This window comes from Galeopterus variegatus, unplaced genomic scaffold, assembly GCF_000696425.1.
Source record: "Galeopterus variegatus unplaced genomic scaffold, G_variegatus-3.0.2 Scaffold1164, whole genome shotgun sequence".
Classification (NCBI taxonomy): Eukaryota; Metazoa; Chordata; class Mammalia; order Dermoptera; family Cynocephalidae; genus Galeopterus; species Galeopterus variegatus.
The window spans coordinates 34,598-59,216 of NW_007727275.1; the positions used below are offsets into that span (position 1 = coordinate 34,598).

General features: G+C 34.6%; 1 protein-coding gene across 2 annotated transcripts in view; it reads right to left on the reverse strand.

Moving 5' to 3' along the window:
• Positions 1-271: 271 nt before the first annotated feature.
• The window catches only part of BMP5 (bone morphogenetic protein 5), a 116,632-nt gene continuing 92,284 nt past the window's right edge, over positions 272-24,619 (reverse strand). The window contains exons 4-7 of one of the 2 annotated variants that reach the window (XM_008575263.1): positions 15,217-15,411; positions 6,021-6,097; positions 4,567-4,677; positions 792-1,029 (exon numbers count right to left, since the gene is read on the reverse strand). In XM_008575263.1, the coding sequence (XP_008573485.1) occupies positions 880-1,029; positions 4,567-4,677; positions 6,021-6,097; positions 15,217-15,411 (533 nt within the window). In that variant the 3' untranslated portion in view covers positions 792-879. Of the gene's footprint in view, positions 1,030-4,566; positions 4,678-6,020; positions 6,098-15,216; positions 15,412-24,619 lie in introns of both variants that reach the window. The other variant, XM_008575264.1, reaches the window with a different exon arrangement.

Genomic DNA, 24,619 nt, shown 5'->3' on the forward strand with positions numbered 1-24,619 from the left:
GGAAGGAAGTGGAGCACATGTAAATGTTTCTTTATTTTGGACTAAGTTTTTAAATCTGAAAAAAAAATCTGTAGCAGTAGTGTTCTAGATAATAGGCAGACATGATTTATTTGAGGTAAGAAGGTTGTACTACAATTTTTTAGTGTTAACTTGGAAAGTTATGGACACAGGCTCAAGCCTGTCTCCACAGAATTCCTGAAGCTTTGAGCTCTTTGCAAAATCCACAATCCACAAGCCAAGAAGGAATATGCTCCTACAGTTACACCAACTCTGTTAAAGCAAACAGTTATAACAATTATGTGCAATCTTTCAGCTTCTATGTTCTGCCTACCGTTTATTTATTCAAATCCTGTTCAACATTTCACTTTATCTAATGAAGCAGAAACTCTAAAAGAAAAACTGTGTTTATCCAAGCATTTTTGTTTGGGTTGTTATTTTTTAAGTTTTATTTCTAAATAAATATACTATCACAGTTTTCATTGGCACAATATAACCAAATGTATTCAATTTCCTTCAACAATATTAAACAGTCAAAGGAGTTCTGTCCAATCTCAGAAAAGCATATAAAAATTGTATTAGAAAAAAATGTTGAAATGGAATTAAATTGGACTCAGCATGTCCCATTGAAAGTTAGATTGGGTGATCTATTGTATAATATAGTGACTTATAAAATAGATTTTATTGATAAGGCATCCGCAAAAGAGAATATATATTTTTAAATAAATAAAAATGACTATATACATGACATTGTACATAGGAAAAGAGATAAAATGAGTCAGACTAATTTTTAAAAATTCCCCTTTTGTCTGAAAGTATGCTTTTTATTGCAGTCATAAACCTTAATACAGATCTTTTTGTTATTACCATTATTATTTAATATTAGTGGCAGCCACATGAACGTACTACCATATTTCTGTATTTTTTCAAAATGACATTGGAGCTGTCATCAAAGTACAGAACAGAGATAGCATTTAATTTAGTTGGAGCACAACAAGGCTTTGGTACATGGTCAGGAAACATCAGATGAACCTGAGAAAGAAAAAAAAAATGTTTTTTTTTTAAGAAACAGGGTAAACATTTTGTTTGCAACTTTAAAATAATACACTTGTTTTATTACTTAAATCAGACATCCCCTTAATCTAACCACCCTTCTCTTCTTTATTTTTGATGCCTGGGGTGGGGTGAGAGGCCAGTAGTGAAGGATGTGTTCTTAAGCATTAACACCTAGAATCAACCCACCGGTTCTAATTCTGTGTTGGGGACTTGAAACGTATTCTACCAAATAAGAAAAACTCCCTCTATGAAATATTCAGTGAAAATTTTCCTGGGGAAAGAACATGGCAACTAGCACTGAATTACTTTTAGCTGAAATGACTATTTACATCATGAGAAATACGGAAGTTATAAGTGCAAATCAGTGAAGACACACAGTCGGACTTTGGAAAGATTTGGATCTAAGAATTAGTTTTTAGAAGGATAATTAAACAAGAAATCTTAAATGTTATGCCAACTCTTAATTTTCTGTTGTAAAAGAAGCATAAAAATCATAATTAAAAAATCCAGATATAATCAAATACTTGCTTTAAAGCAATGATTTTAACTCTTCTTCACAGAATTTTTTACCAGATTAGCTGGAGTTTGATATTTTTTTTTTACTTTCTTTTTCCCTTGCCCACTCCCCACACAACTGCCAAGAAGCAGGCTAAGCTAAATCAGGAGCAAAGGGTATAGATATTTTATAAATTGAATACCCATCCATTCCCTACAAAAGCCTAAAAAGGTGGCTGTACATGAAAAGTGAAATGCTTAAATGAAGGGTTGATACTCATTTTGATCAGACTGGCAGTCTGCCTATGATTTGCAGTGATTGAGCAAGAAGCCGAAATATGGTTCCCCCTTTCCACCCACCTACTCTGACCCTTCCCCCAAAGGAGTTTATGGGAAGTCCCAATGATGAGTCTTAAGGGATCTACAAAAAGCAAATACAGCCTCTTAGAGTTTTGGCTGCACAACGTCCTGGCTGAAATGATATAAGAGCCCTGCATGTGGACAGAAACAGCAGGAAAAATGAGGTGATCTGACATGAACTTGAAATTTCCTAAGACCTCACAAAACTAAAAGTTGGATAGTTTCAGATGCAGCTTGTGTCCCTCATCAGCTTTATCTTCTATAACCCACACATACATGATTGATAACCCCTGCTTCAATGGCCTTGGCAGCCTCACCAAGCAGTCTCTCCGAAAAAAACAAAAACAAAAAAAAAAAAAACGAATTGTTCTTGAATGGTTTCTCAAATATATCAGTCACAAACATGCTTTCCTTTAACAACAAATATGCCTGTCTTCTTGTTTCATGTCCTTCACAGAACAAATGTAGAGCATACACAACGCCAGGACAAATATATCAGTCACAAACATGCTTTCCTTTAACAACAAATATGCCTGTCTTCTTGTTTCACGTCCTTCACAGAACAAATGTAGAGCATACACAACGCCAGGAAAAAAAAAAATCAAACTTCCCATGTATGCTTGAGTTTTGCAATGACTTATGTCCTACATCCCAGAGTAGTGATGCAGAGCAGGGTTTTGTTCCAAGTTCGTGTCAGATTTTTTTTTTTGATGTTTGGTTTTTGACACTGCCTTCTAGACTACAGCCATAAGAGCTGACAGCATGTAATTATATATTTATAAGAAAAATGAGAGAAACTGGGAATATTTAACAAAGAGTTTTCTCCAATAAGTAAGCATTGCTTAGCCTGAGAGAACCTTGGATACATTAGATACTTATCTTAGGAAGCAAAAGTCTGCTTTCCTAGTCATTGAAATGACAATAAAAAGAGGCAAAGAACCTTCAGAAAAATTAAGAGGCATTACTTTATACACAAATAGGATCTGTTCCTCTTGTGACCCCACAGAGAGTGATCATGACTGTCCCTTCGAAGGAGGAAACCAGCATTGCTCTCTATCTGATAAGCTTTCATGTCGATGTGAATTCTCATAGGCAAGGTGATAAGTTAAATTTCTTAGGGATTCTTTTTCTTTTTTTACTGGTAAAAGTTCAAATACAACACACCAATACTTTCAGAGCCTGCCTACCTGGCCCCATACCCTGAGAAACGCTGTCCCATATCAAGAAGCACTTATAGTTACAGATAGCAAAGGTGAAGGCATATCAGAGCTTAAGATCCGCTCAGGAATTTAAAATGACACTGAAGTACATAATCTCAGTGGTCAAGAATCAATACATTTATAAATGACTGCCTATCAAAATGCACATTTGCTTTATCTTCCTGTTTCTGTCTACTCCAGGGTTATTTCCAAAGTTTTTGATAATGCTCATGCTCTAGTTGCCATTGACATGCATTTTGGGTGTCTAGTGATTCTGTAGTATCTGCTGGTTAATGAAGATGCCAGTAAAACATCAATTCTTTCAAGGATTTGATCAGTCGGTTTTTATATATCGTTCCTTAAGCAGGAGGAAACTGGGATACTCTTTCTATCAGCTTTAAATTTTAAATTAATTGTGAGAAAAAAACAAAACAAAAACAAAACGAAACAACCTTCCAGAGAGTCAAATTCACAAATTCTAAAAGAATGTTTTTTTTTTCAGTTTTTCAGTCATAAACAAGCCTCACCCACAAAGACAGCTTTTTCTAATATCTCCTGCTCTCTTACTGGCATCTACAAAACAACTCCACTCCCATCCTTAAGTCTTGATTCTAAAATAGTGTGTTTCTCCCTTTCCTCCTAAATACATAGAGTTAAAATTTTCATATTAACTCAAACATCAATTTGAAATTATGTAACATAGTGAACTTTCTAGAAGCCTCTCACTTAATCTTCCAGAGATTGTTCCTCCCTGTGAGGGACATCAGACTCTGAAGAGGTTTCATGAGCTCATTAGATATAATGCAAACCAGTTAAAAACCATCAAGTCAACATTTCACTACCTTGTTCATAAAAATAAGCCTAGGCTCTTAGGAATTTAATCACTGCTAAATTGCTTGCAGTGGGGAGAAAAGGAAGAGTAACTCCTACTTTAAAGATTAGAGAAGGAGGAAAAATAGGAGGTAGAGGGTGAAGGGGAGGAGAGCAATCAAGAAATAGAAACTAGCCTCCTCCTTATATACCACATTGGAGAACTTTTACAATACCGAAGTATGTGATAGATCATTCTTAAATAATTAGAGTAAAAGCCCTCAAATGAAATCAGCACAGCTATTATTCCATGTTTTTGTGATGATTACTAATTAGACACAACGCCTGGGAACATGGATTGTTAGTCATTTTCTGCAGTGAAGAAATAAGGGCAGAATGACCACTTCATGTGATTACTCCCATTTTCCTCACTGAATTCTTCTCCATTCTGGAATGAGGATTACTCTTTAAACCAGCCTGAATTTCCTGACTATACCTACAATTGTTACTTTGGCTTTAAAAAATAACAAAGCAGTTTGAGAAGAGAAGATAATGCATTGATAATTGTAAATGAATGCTTTCCTTTAAAACAACTTTATATTGTGCTTGCATTATAAACCATTTTCAATCCTACAAAAACAAAGCATACCAGAGTCTGAACTATGGCATGGTTGGTGGCATTCATATGGGCATTAAGTGGAAAAGAACATTCTCCATCACAATAAAATGCAGCATATCCTTCTGGTGCTATAATCCAGTCCTAAAATGCACACACGCACACCAAAAAAAAAAAGAAGAAGAAAAAGAAAAAATAATATTACCAATATAAATAAAAATAATTGTTAAAGAATACTCAAATATATTTTATATGAAAAGGTTTCCCTTCTTGGTCCAATAGTTACTCTAATAGGATAAACTCCCCCACACCCTTTAATTTAATTTTAAGTTAAAGCTTATAACAATAGTATATTTTTAAAAGAAATTGTCCTCTCTAATTGCTCCCAAGAGGTTGCTATGTAAGATATTCATAGTATGTATTAATTCATGTATTCATGAATAAAACCATAATCATGAAATAGCATTCTAAATATTATTTAAACAGGAAATAATGAACTCTGGAAAGTTCAAGTGAACCAGAAAGGAAAAGCAGAGCAAACTTAATTGAGATAATTCTCATTACTTCTTAAAAACCCATTCCTGGTTTTAGAAGTCTGACAACCTCCTAAAGCTGTAATATTTGGTCTGTGTGCTGTTTTTATTTTCATTCATGCATTAACTTTATAGTATGTTTAGAAGAAATGAATTGGAGCAAATTCCTGAAAACCATACATGAAAAATTTTAGGAAGTTAAAAAATTGGCACATGGCATGGTTGTACTAATTCCACCGCCCAGAGAAAGAAAACTTGGTGTAAATGTAAAAATTATTGAATTATCTATTTGAAAGTTTACCATGAAATGTGTAAATATTGAAATATTAATATTATTTCTCAATAAGCTTATATATTGAGAATTCACTGTAATGGGATATTAAAAGAAATCTAAAAACTTGATGTTTAATTGTCACCACATGGAGCTATTGAAAACTATTTTGGTTAAATTCTCCTCCTCAACCTGTTTGTGAAGAATATCTAAAAGATAACAATATGATTTTTAATTGCAAGAAAAAAATGTATTTTCTGTACATCCACCTCATGACAGAGACATTATAGTTGAAGTTTCTATTTCCTAGATACATAGTTTGGGATTCTAGGGGGCTAATGAAGTTGCTTGTACTTGTCTGAACAAATCTTCTACTTATAATAAAATTAAAAGTTTGGGAATGCTTATAGAACAGCACTCTTGTTTTCATTTTCTAAATATATCTTCTTTAGCATACTTGTTTTTATTTGTTTGTTTGATTTTTACTGTAAAACCTAGTAATTATGCTTCGATGTTGAAATGATAACAAAAAAATTAAAATGATATGGGTAAGCCATGTACTGGAGACCCATGCCAAAAACCATTGAGTACTGCATTGGAAAATTTACTAATGAAGATCATGACTTACTAAGGACTTATGATAAAACAGAAAATAAGCACCTACATTGACGGAACATTCTTACCTGCCATCCCAGATCCCGGAAACTCACATAGAGTTCATGCTTCTTACAGGCTTGCTTTTGTTCACTTGTATTATAATCTGAAGGTAAAAATCACATGTTAAATGAATGGCTGCTTTTCAAGTGTATTAGTATTTCTTTTGTGAGATCACTGGTAAGATTTTTAAAACTCTTAAGTGAACTTAGTCAAGTCACTTGTGAGTTTCTTCTGTAAAATGCATACAATTGCCATTTACCCTATGAAGTACTAGCAAGGATTCTGCTAGAACACCTATACGACAGGGCCCAGCCTTGTGCCTGCCATTTACTGAGTACTGGCTGCTCAATGAATTCTCATTCATCAATTCATTCATACTGGAGCAGTACTTAATATATTCATATATATTAAATATTCATATAATTGCCTGCCATTTACTGAGTACTGGCTGCTCAATGAATTCTCATTCATCAATTCATTCATACTAGAGCAGTACTTAATATATTCATATATATTAAATATTCATATAACATTTTATAACATCTTCCGTGAGGCTGACACTGAGATCTCATTTAGTTGATTATATATTAATAAATATCTTAAAGTCAGTAGTTTAAGCTTCTGATCATCCCCAAAAACCTGCCCACCTGTAGACTTTTCCATTCTTGACTGATGGTGGTTGCCCAGGCAAAAAAACAAAAACAAATAACCAGGAGTCAAAATACTTATTTTTTCTTTCATTCCCACATCCAATTTGTCAGGAAGTCTCACACACTACCTTCAGATGGGTTCAAAATCCACCCATTCTCACCACCGCCATCACTGGTCCTGGTCCAAGCCATCATCTTTAGCCTGGATCACAGCAATATCCCCATTTCTGTTCTCCCCACTTCTACCCTTGCTCCCCTTCAACAAAGCAGCCAAGTACAACTTTTAACAACTAAAGTGAATGATGTCACTCCCCTGCAAGAAGTCCTCCTATGGTTCTCATCTCACTGAGTGAATATCCTCAGTGGTGACAGGGCTCTATACAATTTGGCCCCATTACCCCTTTGACTCCTTTTACTCCTCCCTTTCTTTTACTCCTTTTACTCCTTTTACTCCTCTCTTTCACCTTGCTCTGGCCATAATATCTCTGGCTGTTAACATGTGCATACACTGGGCTTGCTCCCACCTCAGGGCCTTTACTCTTGCTATTCCTTTTCTGTGCAATGCTCTTCTCCTGGATATACATGGTTGATCTCTGTATCTTTAAGGCTTTGCTTAAGAATGAGGCCTTCACTGATTACTGCTATTTACTTATATAGAGATATCTGTTTTTGTCTAAGTACAAATGCATGACACAAAAGACACCACAAATAACAACTATCTAGTGTGTTTGCTTATCTCTCTCTGTTTAGCGAAGCGTCCATGTGGATAACCCAGTTAACTTCCTCACCTTAGAGCTCATTGATGTAAAAACCTAACCACAAACCTGAGTTTCCAATTGCCGGCAAGACAGCTCAAAAGGTAAGTTCCCCACATGCTTCTTACTATTTCTACTCCTGACCTCACACTCTTTCAATGCTCATTATTTTGATTGACAGGATCATCAGTCACCTAGTGGCTCATGCCAGAAAATTTAGTCATGTTTCTTCATCTTCTTTCCTTCTCTCTCAGTTCCTACCTTAGACAGGTCCACAAAGTCTCATTAATGGACTCATTTTAGTATTCTAGTCTAGAGGTCCTGTTGGAAGCCCTTTGCATTCTTGCTTAGTTCACAGTTCCTCAATGTCCTCTTCTGGTAACTTTGAATCCTAGGGTAACACCTCATCCCTCCTCTCCTCCTACATCTCTAAGTCTTTGGTCTCTTTTATGGAATTGCCTTTTCTCCTTTGCCTGCACTTAAAGTGCTGCTACTCCCCCAGGAGAAAAATATTAATCTTGATATTCTTCTCTTACTTTGCTTTTTTCATAGAGCGTTAGGACCATATGCTTATTCTGTCAGAAATAAAAATTAATGGATACTGAGTGAAGTAAATGTTGTAACCAAACCAGCAAAGTCTGCAGTTAGGTTTACTATAAATGGTTGGCAGAGTAAGCTGTGGGAGGAAGGGCACGGAAATTAGATTTATACCTTTAAAAATGTCAACTGGCAGCCCTTAGGAGATTAGAATGAAACAGGCATAATTCTACTGTTGATGAACCTGCCTACAAAGGAAGAGTCATACCAGAAATTACTAAGATGTTCTGGTGACACAATCAACTCCAAAAAAAGTATGCTAAGATGCCTCAACCATGACACAGGATTAAATAAATACAGCATTTCTCTGTATTGTCTCTTAATGGTAATAATATTGGGTCACAACATGTAATTTTGTTAAACACTTTATGTAAAATTTTATGGCGGATTTTTAGAAACAATGTAAATTTAATCTTTTTAAAATTGATTTAGAAATATTATATTGTCTCAAAAATTATGGAAAACAAAATAATGTATGTGAAGGTAAATAGTGGTAAAAAATAAATTTTTTTTTGATCCTGAGATCTACATAGATTTTCAATGTTCTGCACACTAGTTCCTGAAAAAAACAAATAATCATGGGCCAGCCTAGCTATGAAGGTGTCAACAGATGATTAATCATATCCCAAAACTCCATATACCAACATAGGTGTCTTTTTCTTTAAAATATAGTATTAGCTTCTTTAGGGGGTGAAATATTGATATATCTATACAACAAAAGAAAAAAATTCGAAGTAGAATTTAACAATTAAACATGACAACAGCTTAAAAGAGGCATATATGTTAAGATACTGTTGTTTCAAAGCAAAAGATGTTAGCTTTCTCACTTCTAGTTCCCAAAGGGAAAAGGAAGTCAGAACCTACAGTATTGGAACTAAAGACCTTAGACAAAAAGGAAAAAAAAAAAAATTCGGCGGAACTAAAGACCTTAATTTATTTATAGAAAATGGAAAATGATGAATGAAGGTATAAGAGGTAGAAAAGCAAAAATGGTGCAACAATAGACTATTCGATAATGTAAATCTTGATACGGCCTTGGGGTAGAGAAATTTATGATAAACCCCAAAACAAATAACAATCCTACCCAAAGAAGGCAGATTTCAAAATGCTGTTGCTACTCTAGCTTAGTCACCATCTTCCATGCCCAATGAGTTACTTACTGGAATTTATGACAACCCAGTAGAGATTACTGCTATTTACTTATATAGAGATATCTGTTTTTGTCTAAGTACAAATGCATGACACAAAAGACACCACAAATAACAACTATCTAGTGTGTTTGCTTATCTCTCTCTGTTTAGCGAAGCGTCCATGTGGATAACCCAGTTAACTTCCTCACCTTAGAGCTCATTGATGTAAAAACCTAACCACAAACCTGAGTTTCCAATTGCCGGCAAGACAGCTCAAAAGGTAAGTTCCCCACATGCTTCTTACTATTTCTACTCCTGACCTCACACTCTTTCAATGCTCATTATTTTGATTGACAGGATCATCAGTCACCTAGTGGCTCATGCCAGAAAATTTAGTCATGTTTCTTCATCTTCTTTCCTTCTCTCTCAGTTCCTACCTTAGACAGGTCCACAAAGTCTCATTAATGGACTCATTTTAGTATTCTAGTCTAGAGGTCCTGTTGGAAGCCCTTTGCATTCTTGCTTAGTTCACAGTTCCTCAATGTCCTCTTCTGGTAACTTTGAATCCTAGGGTAACACCTCATCCCTCCTCTCCTCCTACATCTCTAAGTCTTTGGTCTCTTTTATGGAATTGCCTTTTCTCCTTTGCCTGCACTTAAAGTGCTGCTACTCCCCCAGGAAAAAAATATTAATCTTGATATTCTTCTCTTACTTTGCTTTCTGTGGCACTTGTCAGCCTCAGGCTTCATCGAGCAATTTGGTTCATTCCCGTATCTTTTCTCTACACATTCCACTGATTCTCAATACTCCCCTTCCTAGAGTCCTGTCTCCCCCACCCCCTCCTAACCCCTGCTGGCCCCGTTCCACATGTTTTGGTTTCTACTTCAGCTCTCTCCAATCTATAATCCTCATTGCTTGGAGTATTGTACTAGACGCTTAATCATTATCTGAGCTTTCAGTCTCCTTTGACATCCCAATTTGCTGCCAAATTTAACTTTTTAAAATGCATACCTGATTATGGTATTCCTTCTTCCAATCACCTACATGGGGACATTAGAGCTTTTCACCATCACATACTTTTTGTGAGTTGGACCATATGTAATTTCCTAGCTGATATCACACTCCTCTCACATAAGAATTCTTGCATACCCTGACATTTGCTGCCAAATTTAACTTTTTAAAATGCATACCTGATTATGGTATTCCTTCTTCCAATCGCCTACATGGGGACATTAGAGCTTTTCACCATCACATACTCTTTGTGAGTTGGACCATATGTAATTTCCTAGCTGATATCACACTCCTCTCACATAAGAATTCTTGCATACCCTGATCATTTGACGCAGGTTCATGGCTCTACACCTGTGCACATCAGTCTGCAATAGTTTCATTCACCCCTCCATTTTGGAAAAACATCTACTCTTTTTCACATAAGTCCCTCACAAAGTCTTTCGAGCATGCCTAGGCACTTTAAGTGCTAGTGCCCTGTTCTTATTACTCTTAAATTTCTTTATACTTACTCTAATAGAATTGATCTCCCAGTAATTACTAGTGTGTATGTCTTTCCCATTGTCAATGGGAGTGCTTTTTAGAAAGCAAAATTCTTATGCTATCCATCTTTTGTCAGCATATAGTTAGCACTGTGCCTGGCGCATATGGGTGCTTATTTAATATTGAACAAATCTTATGTTTTAAGAAATTGTGCTGAGTTATATTCTCCCTGTGGATTCTCTCTAGAGAGAGTCTTGACAACAGACACAATGCATTAATGTCTATTAGCACGTCTTTTTTAAATTAAGTATTTTATTGTTCATAGAGATTAGCCCAGTTAGGTTAAGGACTCTAAAATCTCTCCAGCTTCTAAAGTCTCAAAAGCCAAGAACTTCCAACAAGTACACAGGTATGAGTACTTATTAGAAAGGCAGAGAATTTCTAGTTTTCTTGATACAAGAGTCTGAACTCTTTATGAATCAGTACTGAAAAACCAAGCCAAATATGAAATCATTTTAAAAATGGCAATGATAATGGCTAACACTGAATGAGCATTTATCATATACCACTGTTTTAAGTTCTTTACACATATTAATTTGTTTAATCCTTACAACTCATATAATGTTACCCTATGAGACAGATATGATTAACATTCCCCCTTTACACATGAGGAAACAGAGGCAGAGATGACATATATTGTCCAAAATTATACAACTAGAAACTGTTGGAATCATAAAAAAATGTACAGATATGTAGAGCTAGTTAGCTACATATTATATGCACCAAAATAATTGTTGTCTTAGAAGAGATTTCCAAATTTTTGCATGATTCGGGACATGGATAGTATGAATTACTATAGAAATCATATGGATTAGAAATATACTTACATGAGCAGCACTACAGTATTTTCTGTGCAACATTGATTTTGAAAGCCCCAATTTGGAAACAACCAAACTTTTATGAGTAAAATGATTAAACAAACTGATTCCAGTGCTATTAAATATGTCACAACAGTTAAAAGAAAATGAGGCCATTCTATTTAAAAGATGGCTAAGACATTGTTTTAAAAATAAGTACAGTATATTATTCATGTAATTAAAAGCACATAACAAAATATGTTCTCTCAAAAGAGATGTATATATGGAGAAAAAGGTTTGGAAGTACATGTACTATGTTGGTAGTATACCAAGGTAACTGAGCATGGAAGAATTAAGTGAACAAGGGGTAACTTTAGCTTTATTTATGATTTATTATTTTTTAATACTGAAAAATATATATTGACATTATATAAAACTTTCTTAAAAATAATTCCAAGTAATTGTGTTTTCTTGTTTTGATTAATATCTGTTTTCCTAAGAGGCATGAATTAATATTATATCAATTAGGCAAGAGATAGTACCTATCAGAGTTGAGAATAAATGCAGAACATTTCAATTTTAGTAACCAACTGAAAGTCTTGCCCTAAGAAATCACCATGGATTTTGATAGGTTCACCATGTGATTGAATCCACTTTCAAGGATCTTTAGTATTCCCACATGAAATAAGCAATCTTTTCTAACAGTTCTGTAATAAGTCAGGACTAGCCATTTGCCTGTTAGTTCTTCCAGATTCTTAATATTCTATTCTTTTCAGCACTGATATAGTCCTTAGATCAGTATCATGTTCTATAGGTTCTTTAAAAATCTTATCAACCTAGTGCCTTTATATCTTAAAGACTAACTAACTTAAAATTTAGCTATTGCCTCCATTTCTTTCCCTCCACACCCAAATTCAAAGAAATACACATCGTACTGCCTCAACATGAAACAGTCATTATCTCTCACAATGTGTTCGCTCAACCTTCTTGCCAAAAACCTGAAAAGAAAGAAATGGGGAGGGGGAGAGGGTTTCTGCTGAAAATCTGGGAGCAATGGTTCTATGGTTCTAAAAGAAGAAGTTTTTAGCTTTTCCCCATGGATTCAACACATTATTTTATTCAACAAGAATTTTGGGGGGCCCTATTTTGTGCTAGACACTGTTCTAGGCTCTCCAGGAATATGGAAGAAAAAGACATTGAAAAGTCAGAAAACAGGAACCTTTGAAACAGGAAAGAAAAGGGGTAAAGACAGCAAGAATAACCTGGATAACCCGGCTTTTAATTCTCCTGCACTAATTGAAGCTTTCAACATTTGATGATATGCTTTGCAAAAAAAAGATGCAATTAGCCAAACATCTAAAACAAATCTCCTTCCTAAACCCCCTCTACCCTGCCTGGTACTATTATAGCCTTTATTATTTATATTTGGATAATTTTAAAATTTCCCTGGCATTTTAGGTCCCTACCTATTAAATTTTCTGTTTATATTAGAATTCCCTTTCCTTAAACCCCTGTCTTTTAGGCCGAATCCTATGAGGCTTTTCCCAGACTGCTCGATTACCACCTATTGAAAGGTTAAGTCTCATAGACACAAACCAGCTACTTTCTTCCTTCTTATTATCAAAATATGAGTACACTCCAAAACCATATACTGCATATTTCACAGAAATGGTTGCCAATGACAAACTTTTAAAAAGAAAATATTGGTCTATATTAGAATAATTTTGTACTCTAAATGGTGTTAGGAAACTGGTGAAAAGTTACATGATTTCTGCTCCATGTGTTTTATTCATCTCTGGTTGTAGAAGTACGTTTGTTACTTGTGGTCAGGAAGAGAAGATAAATAGAGTGAACCAATAGGGAAAAGGACTTTGATGATTTCAGTCTCTGGAACGCCTCTGCCAGAGTCATTATGAGGTCTAATAATAAGTATGCAACTTATACTTTTCCTTTTATAATTTCCTCAAAAATTATTTACTATTCTGTTCAAGATTTAGCAAACCTTTTTCTTAATACAGTCTGCTACATTAAATTAAAAACATTTCAACCAGATTCAGAATCATTCTGCATGAAAAGAAAAATATACAACTTTGACAGGCTAGTATTTACAAGGAAGAAAAGGTCTTAGAAAGTTATTTTTCCCCATCTTTCATATTAAGCAATTACAACTTTTTGCCAAACTAAATATTTTGTGAAGATCTTTACAAAATAGCTTTGTAACGAGCCACTAATATCATGTTTTACTTTGAAGTGAAAAAGGTGGTTAAACTTCTTTGTTGGAAAATTATTTTAAAATATCACTTTATACATAGTATTTAATTCAGTATAACACAAATCCATACAGAAATCTTCTCTGCTATTTCTGTTGCTCAGTAAACCAAAGGCACTTCTTTCTAATGTGATTCCTGGTACCTACACTTCATGAAATCTCCAATGGATTCCATTTAGTATTTTTGTCAAGAGTCTCAAGTGAAAAAAAAAAAAAAAACAAACCTTACTTTTTTTTTTGTTTTATTTATAATAACCTTTTTCTTATCATGAAATCTCCAATGGATTCCATTTAGTATTTTTGTCAAGAGTCTCAAGTGAAAAAAAAAACAAAACAAACCTTACTTTTTTTGTTTTATTTATAATAACCTTTTTCTTAACCGAAACACTTACACATGTGTGAGTAATAAATAGCTCCTATATGATTTGTCATTTTCAAGTAACCTGGAAAAATAAAGACTTTAAGAATAATGGCAAAGGGTATTTGAAAATAGAATTCCAAGTTGCTGAAATGCCATATTCAGGAATCATGTCTCCTTCGTGCACTAGCTCATCCATGGTGCCTGGCAAACAATTATGCATATGGTGGCCATTGACACAGAAAAATACATATTTTACAAAATAAACAGACGTGTTGTACTAAATTGGGATGTTCTAGGATAAGTTTTTTGCTTTAAATTAATTTTTATAGATAAAAATAATTTCTTGGAATAAAATAGCCATCATTTTTATCTAAGAACACCTTATTAAAACTTGTTGGCAGCCTGGGCTAAAGAAGGTAGTTTAAATATATAACTAAGTAACTTCAGATTTTGGCAGTTAGATGCCTTTTGGTCAATTGGAATTTTATCTCCCTTTCTATCAATTAAGAGACTAAATTGCAAGTACATTGACATCAACTGTACATTCGTAATATTTTGTTGAAAGATTTTATATGTACATATCTGTGGACACACACCTAAAGCAAATTATCTACATAATAGTCCTCTAAATAATTCATGGAAATATAAATATTATCTTAATTCTCATATAATCTATCCTGCTCCTATTTTCAGAAAGAATTTGAGCTGCATAATTCATATGTACTGATTTAAGTACTAAAAAAATGATTTTATGCTGAATATACCTGGTTGACTATCCATATTTGAGAGGCCCTGGGGAAGTCAGCTCAGCTAGTTGTGTAGTTCAGTTTTGGCTAGACTTTGTTGATCTAGTCATTTCATAATTTTATTACTGCCAGCCTGATTTTAATTTGAACTGAATCTTTCAACATATGGAAGCAAGTCATACTTATTTTAAAATGAATTACTGAGTGATTCACTGATAAAACATTCCAAGGATGCTAGAAACATCACTGGAAGATTTAATATACCAAATGAAGGTATATACAGAGGGTAAATTTATTGTGGCTACTTGATTTGCAACATGTGACCCCACAACTCTATATACAACTGATGCTCTGGTTTTATCTTACCTCCAACACTGGACATTCTGGAGGAGTCCTGATGAGAACTGGATTTATTGCGGTTTTGATTTTTCCTTTTGTTGGCTGCTCTCACAGATCGAAGAAGAACCTCACTGGCCTTAAAGAAGGCCACCATGAATGGTTGTTTTGACTGAGGTCCGTGTCTTCCCACAAGACCAGCGGATTTTACGTTGATACTGCGTCCTAGGACATAATGCACAAGCACTTGGTTTATGAAAAGCAGATAAAGTTTACCTGACATAAATGAACTCTGAGGGTAGTTTAAAAAGGGAAAAGTTTTACAACATTATCAGAATGTTTTCTTTACAGACCATGATTCTTATAAACATTGAGGTTTGCTATTACAGACAATTACCCACGCTTGCTTTTCCATTTTGCATCATTCTTCCACCACAGAATATCCTCGGGCTGCATTTACTTGCTATCTTCTCAGACCTTGAAGTTGGTAATACTATAAATGGAAAAATTAGACTATCTATCAGCCTAGAAATGTCCACATTCAATAGCAATTTCAAAAATATTACCTATGGGCTCTTCTGCACTAAATGCCCTATAATTTTCCTCTGAGTGATAAAAGCTAAATGCCTGGCAGAGTGTTTCTACTTTCTCCAGCCTATTTCAAGCCTTTCAAGTGTTAATTAGTGCTGATAGCCTTTCCCCCTTCACCTCTGGTTGGTGACCAGCAAACTTTACAAAGCTGTGTTCTACTTAAAGCTCTTTGCAGGTCATGGCGGTTTGCTTTCAACTCCTGTTCATTCTCAATACTAAGTATTTTGATGTAAACATGGAAATTTCAGAATTTCTCCTTCTCTGAGTTTTGACATACCTGAATGTTTACTGAAAGGATTTCAGAAGAGGCAAAAAGCCTGGAGACTCAGAGAGTAGAAAAAAAAATCCAGGTCAGCTTTGAGAGTCACCTTTGCCTCTAAACTAGCCTGCATCTCAGCCCCTTCTGAGCCTGTTGATGAGGCTGTGTATCAAAGAGGAGTAGAACCAGGACCTAAATAGGAGTGAGTTAGAAGCCAAAGTGCCCTAGAGACTAGAAGTCAATGTTGATAAAGTACTTCTCCCATGGGAGTAGTAATAATAATACTTATAATTATAACCATGTCAAATATGTTTGGACTGCTCACTATGTATATGATAGGCATTTTTTTCTAAGTGGTTTTCATGCATTATTTAATTTGATTCCACAAATGCCCTAGGAGTTAGGTATTACTAGTCTCCCCTTTTTATAATTCACTTTCATTAGGCTCTTTTCATTTAAAATAACCACTAAAAATTAGATATAATAAATATATATAAGAAAATTACTGGCTGATATCTGGTTCCCTGAAAAGCACCCAAAGAGGATGAACAATTTAACCTTAAGTTGTAAATTTAGTTGAGAATAACTCAAAACTCATGCAAAGTTTCTACTCTAGATACAGAAGTTTCCAGTCTTTTAAGAGTAATATATAATGTGGTTTGAAATATGTGCATGATTGACTCTGGCTTGCCCCGTGAGAGATGTACATGTTTTCTTAAAATATTTATTTAGTAAAGACTGTAGAGCAACCTCAGTCCATTATAAGACTTGACCCACCTTAGAAGACAGAAAAGGAAAACAAGTTCCTGAAGCGGCATCAATGGCATTTTAACAAATAAACCCTTGCTCTTAACAAAATTTATTTTGGCAGCATAAACACTTTTGTGTATACTTGTATTGTGCAGAGACCTTCTACCATCAGAAAATGAGACCGTGTCGTGTGAGGCTGTGCAGCTGTTGGGAGGGACACAGAGGTCCTTTAATGTGAAGGTATTGGTAAAAAAAGAAAAGAAAAAAAGAAAGGAAGAAAAAAAAGTCTGTACCAATTCAGTCGGGATAGCTGTCCCCAGCAATTTTTCTACAACATACTGGGAAAACTCATTCAATCCATTAAAATGGCCATCTGCCTCACAAACGCCACTACACTTAGTCCTACCAGAGAAAAGACTTACAAATAATCAAAATAGTAAACTTTAAACAAATAAGCATATAGGTTTCTCTTTTAAATGCGAACTTACAGTGAGTGGCTCTATGCCAGAGTCTATATTTCTTAGAAAAACTCTATCACTGGCATAAATGAAAGAGGCAGTTTGATTTGTGGTCAGAGCAGTTTCCATTCTACTTCCACTGTAACAAATGTATTAATTCAGCTCAGACTTCCTCCTTCTGGCAGCCCTTTTGCTGTAAAAAGAGAAATTAGAAGTTCCAGCCAAATACCATACCTTGAACTGACCCACTTCAATACATAAACACTTTTACAACATGTTTATTCAGGTGTAGCACTTGAAATTGGTTTAAGATGTTTCCAGTGACAGAGAGCTCAGCAAAATAAAAAAAAAAATTAAAAAAAAAGAACTGAGAAACTTAACTGTTATGGAATAGAATAACTGGCAATCTGTTCTTCAAATTTTTTGATTTTTTTTTCTGACTTGGAGCACGGCATAAAAAGTATTTGTCAAAGCTTTTATTTTGATATTTTAATGAAGTGTTAATTTAACAGGAACTTAATTTTTACTTGTATGCATTGATAACTGCAGAAATCATTTTTAATATATGATCTTCCTAATACTGAAGTAGGTTACTGCAAGATGTTCACAAATGGAATAGAGCAAAATCGGTTTTCCATTCATTATAACACACACTGACCCTTTTATAGTTAAATAAGCACTTAAAACAAAGTTCCAAGTTTCTTTTGGTTTGCAAGAGGGTTTCTTTTATTACTATTCCAAAGACTTTCAATATTTTAATTTTTATCTGTGGAGAAATAATACTGCTCTAAAGATTTATGTTCTGAAAACTGTAAAGATGTATGTATGTTACAAATATTGGTTTCTTGGGTTCTACAAAGGTGGATATTGTGTGTGAAGCAAAGTACCTTTCAAACCAATGTGAACTCCCTTTAAAATAACTTTTAATATTATTAAGTTTCCTCTTGGTTTCCTTTTTACTTCAGCAATGAGGTGACTATTAAGATTCCGTAAGTTAATGCTTGCTTAGTTATCCTTGGTCTTGAGCTGTACCATAGAAGCATTAACTATTTGACCTACTACTTCAGACACAATATACCTTCACTGATAGTGTTAACTAAATCTTCTGAATGGCTGAACAGCTGTTTTTGTTAGAATTGCTGATAAGAACTCAGGTTAGATCGCATGCATTAAAAATAGAAAATCCTTATAAAATTTATTTGAACAATTCAAATTTTATTGTTTTAGATATTTTAAATATATAATTAAAGAACCCTACCTAAAACATTTTGATTTAGAAAAACTAAGTGTGTGTGTGCATGTGTTGTGTGTGTGTGTGTAGGTATCACCATGGATTTGCTTTTTAAAGATGATCCTTATTTTTGAGTCATTTCTAGTCTCTCTCTCTATATATATATATATACGTGTGTGTGTGTGTAGGTATCACCATGGATTTGCTTTTTAAAGATGATCCTTATTTTTGAGTTATTTCTAGTCTCTCTCTCTCTATATATATATATACACACACACACACGAAATGGAAATGATAATGGGGTGGGGTAATGAGAAAAGAATGGTAACCAGCTTGAGCCCAAGCTTAGTCACCTTAGGATTCAGATGTTTCTAGGCACAGCTAGGACATTGATAGGTTTAATTCACCAGGCATATATTTGAATGAAGATCGGCAACTTCATGGACAACAAGTCATACTAAGGAAAAGGTGAACCCCTAAAGCATAGATTTGGAATAATGTGTCAGGGAGTATAAAGAAGCAGTGATTTTTTGAGTCTGTAACTTAGAGTTACTTCTGGCACAGCTCCAATGGCTGCATGTCTAACTCCTAGAAACAAAAAAGATTCAAAGAAAATCTAATAAACTATTTTTACTCAAAGTCTCTGCAAAATATTGGAACTTGGTTAACAGAGTGTGACCCAAGTGGTGGAAAAAGATTCTCCCTACATCAGAAGAGTGGTTTCTGAGAAGTTCCACATTGAGTCAGAACAGCAGCAACAGAATGAGCTCCAAAATGATCTCCTGTATCAGTATCAGCATCAGCACAGGCTTCAGAGTGGAAGCAGCTTGAAGGCAAGCAGAGCAGCAATCTCATAGTGGGGGTCTGATGTGCACCAACGACTGTATCAAAGCAAGAGACAATGCCAATGATGGAATGAAGCGGCTCTGAGAGCAAGAGAAAAATTCCCTTCTTACAATAATATCCATGTTTTGATGTTGTACACAAAGAAGAGGGAGGAATGTGATCTGCTAAATGGGTGTGGGGATAACAGGAGGTGAAGAAGTCAGTGGCTGGGACTTTTTCAAGCTTAAATACACTTGTGTTCTCCCACACAAATGGAAGTAAAGAAGACACAGCGTGGAGGAGATTCGAAAAGATTCTTTGAAGGATGTGCCAGCATTTCCATGATCTCACTGATGACATCTAGACCCAAAGAAATAGTTTGTGCTCACTTATTTCAGGTTATGTATCATGGAATGCAAAGAATACCCATAAAAATCTTTGCATGTGGAAAAGATTTTCGAACTATTCATACCTTGGTTATCTTGTTTCTACCTCAAGATTATCGTATGGGTACCAAGGCAAGAGAAATAATTTGAGCAGCAAATATAGGGGTATATTATTTCTCAGTTTTATTAACTATAGAGTGAATAAATGTAAAGGTTGGGTTGATATTTTTTAAATAAATGATTATTCCCTTTACACAGAAATAAAGAAGAAAGTGTGTGAAGCTGGGATTCTGACCTACTAAATTTTGTCATAATTGAGGCTGGAGATTCAAGATTTCCAGATCTGCCAGTCTGACCCTATGACTTTGTGTAAGTACTGGGGTCAGGGTATTACAGTCACATTTGCCTTAAGGACACAACTGAGATCACTTTCTAGTCATGGAGAAGGTAGGCTGGCAAACCAGAGATCCATCCCAAACTCACCGGTTTTGTATTTCAGACTATTCCTTTTGGAAAATGTGACTTTCAAAATGTTTATTTCTTTAAAAACAGGGTTATTAAAGTAGATTCTGACATAAAACAGCTCTTTGGAGACATGTTGATGTTATAAGGATAAGTGGTTCCAAATATGAGCATTTAGTTTCCCTCTAGGATACACAGTTTGAAAAACATTCATTGGGGGATTTATCAGAGTCTAAATGTTGGTATCACTTTGAGATGTTAGCATAAATTTCAGTTTGTTTTTTTTCTCCTGTAAACCCACAGTAATTGACTGCTTAACCCAAAACACCTGTGATGGGGCTTGTGCACATATTACTTTTCCTTCGTGTTGAAAAAAGACTCCTGCAGCATCCTGGAAGGACTACCTCATAGAAGACAAACTAGCGCATTGTTTCTCATTCACATACCTACCTGATCTTCACTTATTTTCAACCTGTGATTAAACTGGATTCTGGTACTCTTAAATTATGGATTCTGCTGACTCTAAATTATAATGAAATTTTACCCTTTTCAGAAACAGATGATTTGAAATGTGCAGAATTCTCTACCCAGCACATAGACTAAATCATTTTTATATCAGATTTTAAGGAATGCGGGGAAGATAAAATTTTGTCTACTTAAATTCCATATATATTTTAACTCAGTTTGTGCAGAATTCTCTACCCAGCACATAGACTAAATCATTTTTATATCAGATTTTAAGGAATGTGGGGAAGATAAAATTTTGTCTACTTAAATTCCATATATATTTTAACTCAGTGTATCCTTAAATTAAGCATATTATAATCTAGCCGCAAATTTCAACTTTGCTATATTTGATGAAAACTTTGCATAGTTTTTAGTTTTACAGTAAAAGCACAACCTATTGCCAGATATAAGCACACAGATTTGAAATACCATAAACAGAATTTAACATTCCTTCTCGAAACTTTCTTGTTGTTATAAATGGCTTACAATGTCTTATAAACTCAAACGAAAACAAGAAAAATCTGGGATTTTAAATGATTTCAGTGATACTGGAAACTCACAGTTAAGTGGTATTTGAAAAAAGGTTTTTTGAGGTTTAGAGTGCAAGGTACCATTTTAGAGTGGTTCTTCATAGTAATTCTGGAGTCCTATTTAACAAAGGAGGCTTGTCATATAATGCCTTTGCTGAATCTTTCTATTCTCTTTTTTAAACTGACATTTAAAAGAGTAATTTTAAAATAACCACTTTATTTTGTATCGAATATTTTATATTTACAATTACATACTAAATATTTTTAATGTGCCAGGAACAAAAGAAGGGACAAATGTAATAATATGCTTAAGCAAACATAGGATTCTGTTGATAAGCAAAGGAAAAAAGACACATCAGACATATAAAATCCACAGAGGGCAATTGGTAACTGTATCCTGACACATTGATATGAACTGTGAGTTGAGAGTTTTCTCTGGATAGGAAATGTGGTTACAATTCCTGTAACATATAGCAGCAGAAGAAGCCCATTTTTCTCTATGATTGGGGTGTGTGCGGGATAGAGCAGTAGAAGGGGGAAGAGATTTTTAAGTGTTGACATTTTGATAAGCAAAGGAAAAAAGACACATCAGACATATAAAATCCACAGAGGGCAATTGGTAACCGTATCCTGACACATTGATATGAACTGTGAGTTGAGAGTTTTCTCTGGATAGGAAATGTGGTTACAATTCCTGTAACATATAGCAGCAGAAGAAACCCATTTTTCTCTATGATTGGGGTGTGTGCAGGATAGAGCAGTAGAAGGGGGAAGAGATTTTTAAGTGTTGACATCCACAGCATAAGTAGAACTTTCATATTTCTATCAGTGGTGTTATTTCAAAGAAAATTTATGTGAAGGATACTTTCATGTATAAACATATCTGGTACTTGAGAGTAATAAGCATGTCTTCCAAACATATCAGGGAAATTGGGAACTGAGGTTAGTCAATTAAATACTTCTGTAATTAAGACAGAAGCAACAGCTACTATCTACGAGTATCAAAGCCACGTATTTTACCGATTGATTTATATACATCATCTTATTTACCCCTGACAGCAATGCAACTGTTACATCTTTTAAATGATTAAAATAAGGCTCATAGAAGGGTCATACTTTTAACTCAGTCCTATCATCTCTGAAGTTGTGTGATTTTTCCCTCTAAGTACACAGTGTTCCCCTTCGTTAGGAATTGACTAGGACTGATGCTTCCATCTTGGGTCTCTGGGTAAAAGCTTTCCACCTTAGGAAGAATGGAGGGTAACTATCCACGTTGTAGTCTGTCAGTGGCACACATACTGTAGCTGTCAAGAACAGTGTTATAGCTGCTCGTTTCGTTAAGTTCAGGAGTAGACTTTCCTTACTAAATAAGAAGATAAGGACACAACACTCCTTACCAGCCAAGAGAAGACAGGTGGTTTCTCCTGTTTCTGTTCTGATCAAATTAAAACTTGTCATACTACAGAGAAATTAGTACTGTACTGTATGCCTTTGTAAGGAGCTGGGATATGTAATCTCTCTATCAAAGCATTTTCTCTCTAATTCCAAATTTCGATCACCACTTGCAATACATACTATTGGCTTCAGTTGTTAGATGGTTTTGTTTTGGTATTTGTTTTTGTTTTGGTTTTCCTCTCTCCCTGTGAGCTTATACCAGTCATGCCAAATTTTAACTTTCAGCAGCAGAGAACCGCAGTGACTGTTCATGTCTTACACTGACTAAAGTTTCTCTCTTCTTCCCCCCTGTGCTCCTGCTCAGGATGCAAACACCAGCACTATTGGTTTTTTTTGCAATACATCTTTGAGAATCATATCAGGAATAAGCTAAATTTAAGTGAAAATAGGAAAGACAGAGTTAACGCCAATGTATGATGATAAAAAGGAGTGTTTCATAGTTTTCTTGGCCATAAATTGATATTACCATAAAAATATTTACCCCTAAGATCATTAGCTTAGCCACAGTTAGAGTCTAGAATAGTGAATACAGGAAACAAAAAAACCCGAATGTGTTGCTGACATTGGCATTTGTTTGGCAAGATTGGTTGCTCTATGGTAACTGTTCTGAATTAGGGAAAATCAAAAACAGAAATACAGATGTAGCCAAACACTTCCATATCCCTTTTTATTAAGAGAAATTTTTTTAAATGGTACAATAGCGCTTTCACCAAACAATGAACTGGGACTAACTCCTGTTTGTCACTGCTTACTTTAAATCATTGATTTTTAAACCTTTTTTCATGTACTTTTTCAGTTGTAAACTTTGGATAAGCAAATTATGTTTGCCATGTAGCTCTCATTCAAATGTAAACATACTATAAGTTAAAACAAAATAAATTACTTTTGAAACCTAGTTTTTAAATGTTGTATATGGACATGAGAAAACAGCAAATTTGAATCTTTCAATTTATTACTGAATATATTCTAAAATCAACATCTGTTTATAAAGAAAAATTATTTTATCCTTATGAATCATTATACAAGTCTAAACTGGTCTATGACTACAGTACACTTCAGAGTATTGATCAAAGAATAATATAGGTATTAAAAATATACACAGATATTTTTTAGAAGTCAGAATCATGACTCTTTCAATAGATCTAAGGGATCTGTACATTACATTCAAACCATCTTGTTCAAAGTATGAGATTTTTAGAAAAGCAGCTCTGCTTACAGAGATAAAAACGAAGTCAAGTACACTGACAAATAAAAATGTGTTTTATTGGCAGAGATTTTTCTTTTCAATTTTGGGGAAGAAAAATACTCTAATGTGTTGCTTCCCAAAACATAACCCAGGTAGTCTAAGACCTCTTTAGGGTTGGGACAACACCTACTCACTATCAGCTTTGATACTAGGAGGTGGGATGGTGCGATGAGAAAAAGAATAGATTTCATACTGAATTTTCATGAAAAAAGTTAGTAAGTTTTAAAAACTGCATGCTTGACTAGTCTCGGGGTGAGTTTGCTGCACCCTGATTTAAACTTCAAAGTTGAGTACAGTTGACATTTTAAGAAAAGGGGGTGGGGTTCACCAAAGGCATGATCCAACAAAAGAAAAAAAAAAAAAAAGAATTGATAAGCTGGACTTCATTAAAATTAAAAATTTCTGCTCCGTAAAAGACAGTGTAAAGAGAATGAAAAGACAAGTCACAGTCCAGGAGAAAATATTTGCAGAAGACATATCTGATAAAGGACTTATCCAAACTATACCAAAAGAAAAAAAAACCTCTTAAAATGCAACAATACGGAAACAAAACCTGGCTTAAAAATGGGCCAAAAACTTAATAGACACCTCACCAAAGAAGATATACACATGTTTTACACCAAATGTCATCAGGGAAATGCAAATTGAAGCAACAGTCAGATACCACTACAAACATATTAAAATGGCCAAAATCCAGAACACTGACGCCACCAAATGCTAGCAAAGATGTGGA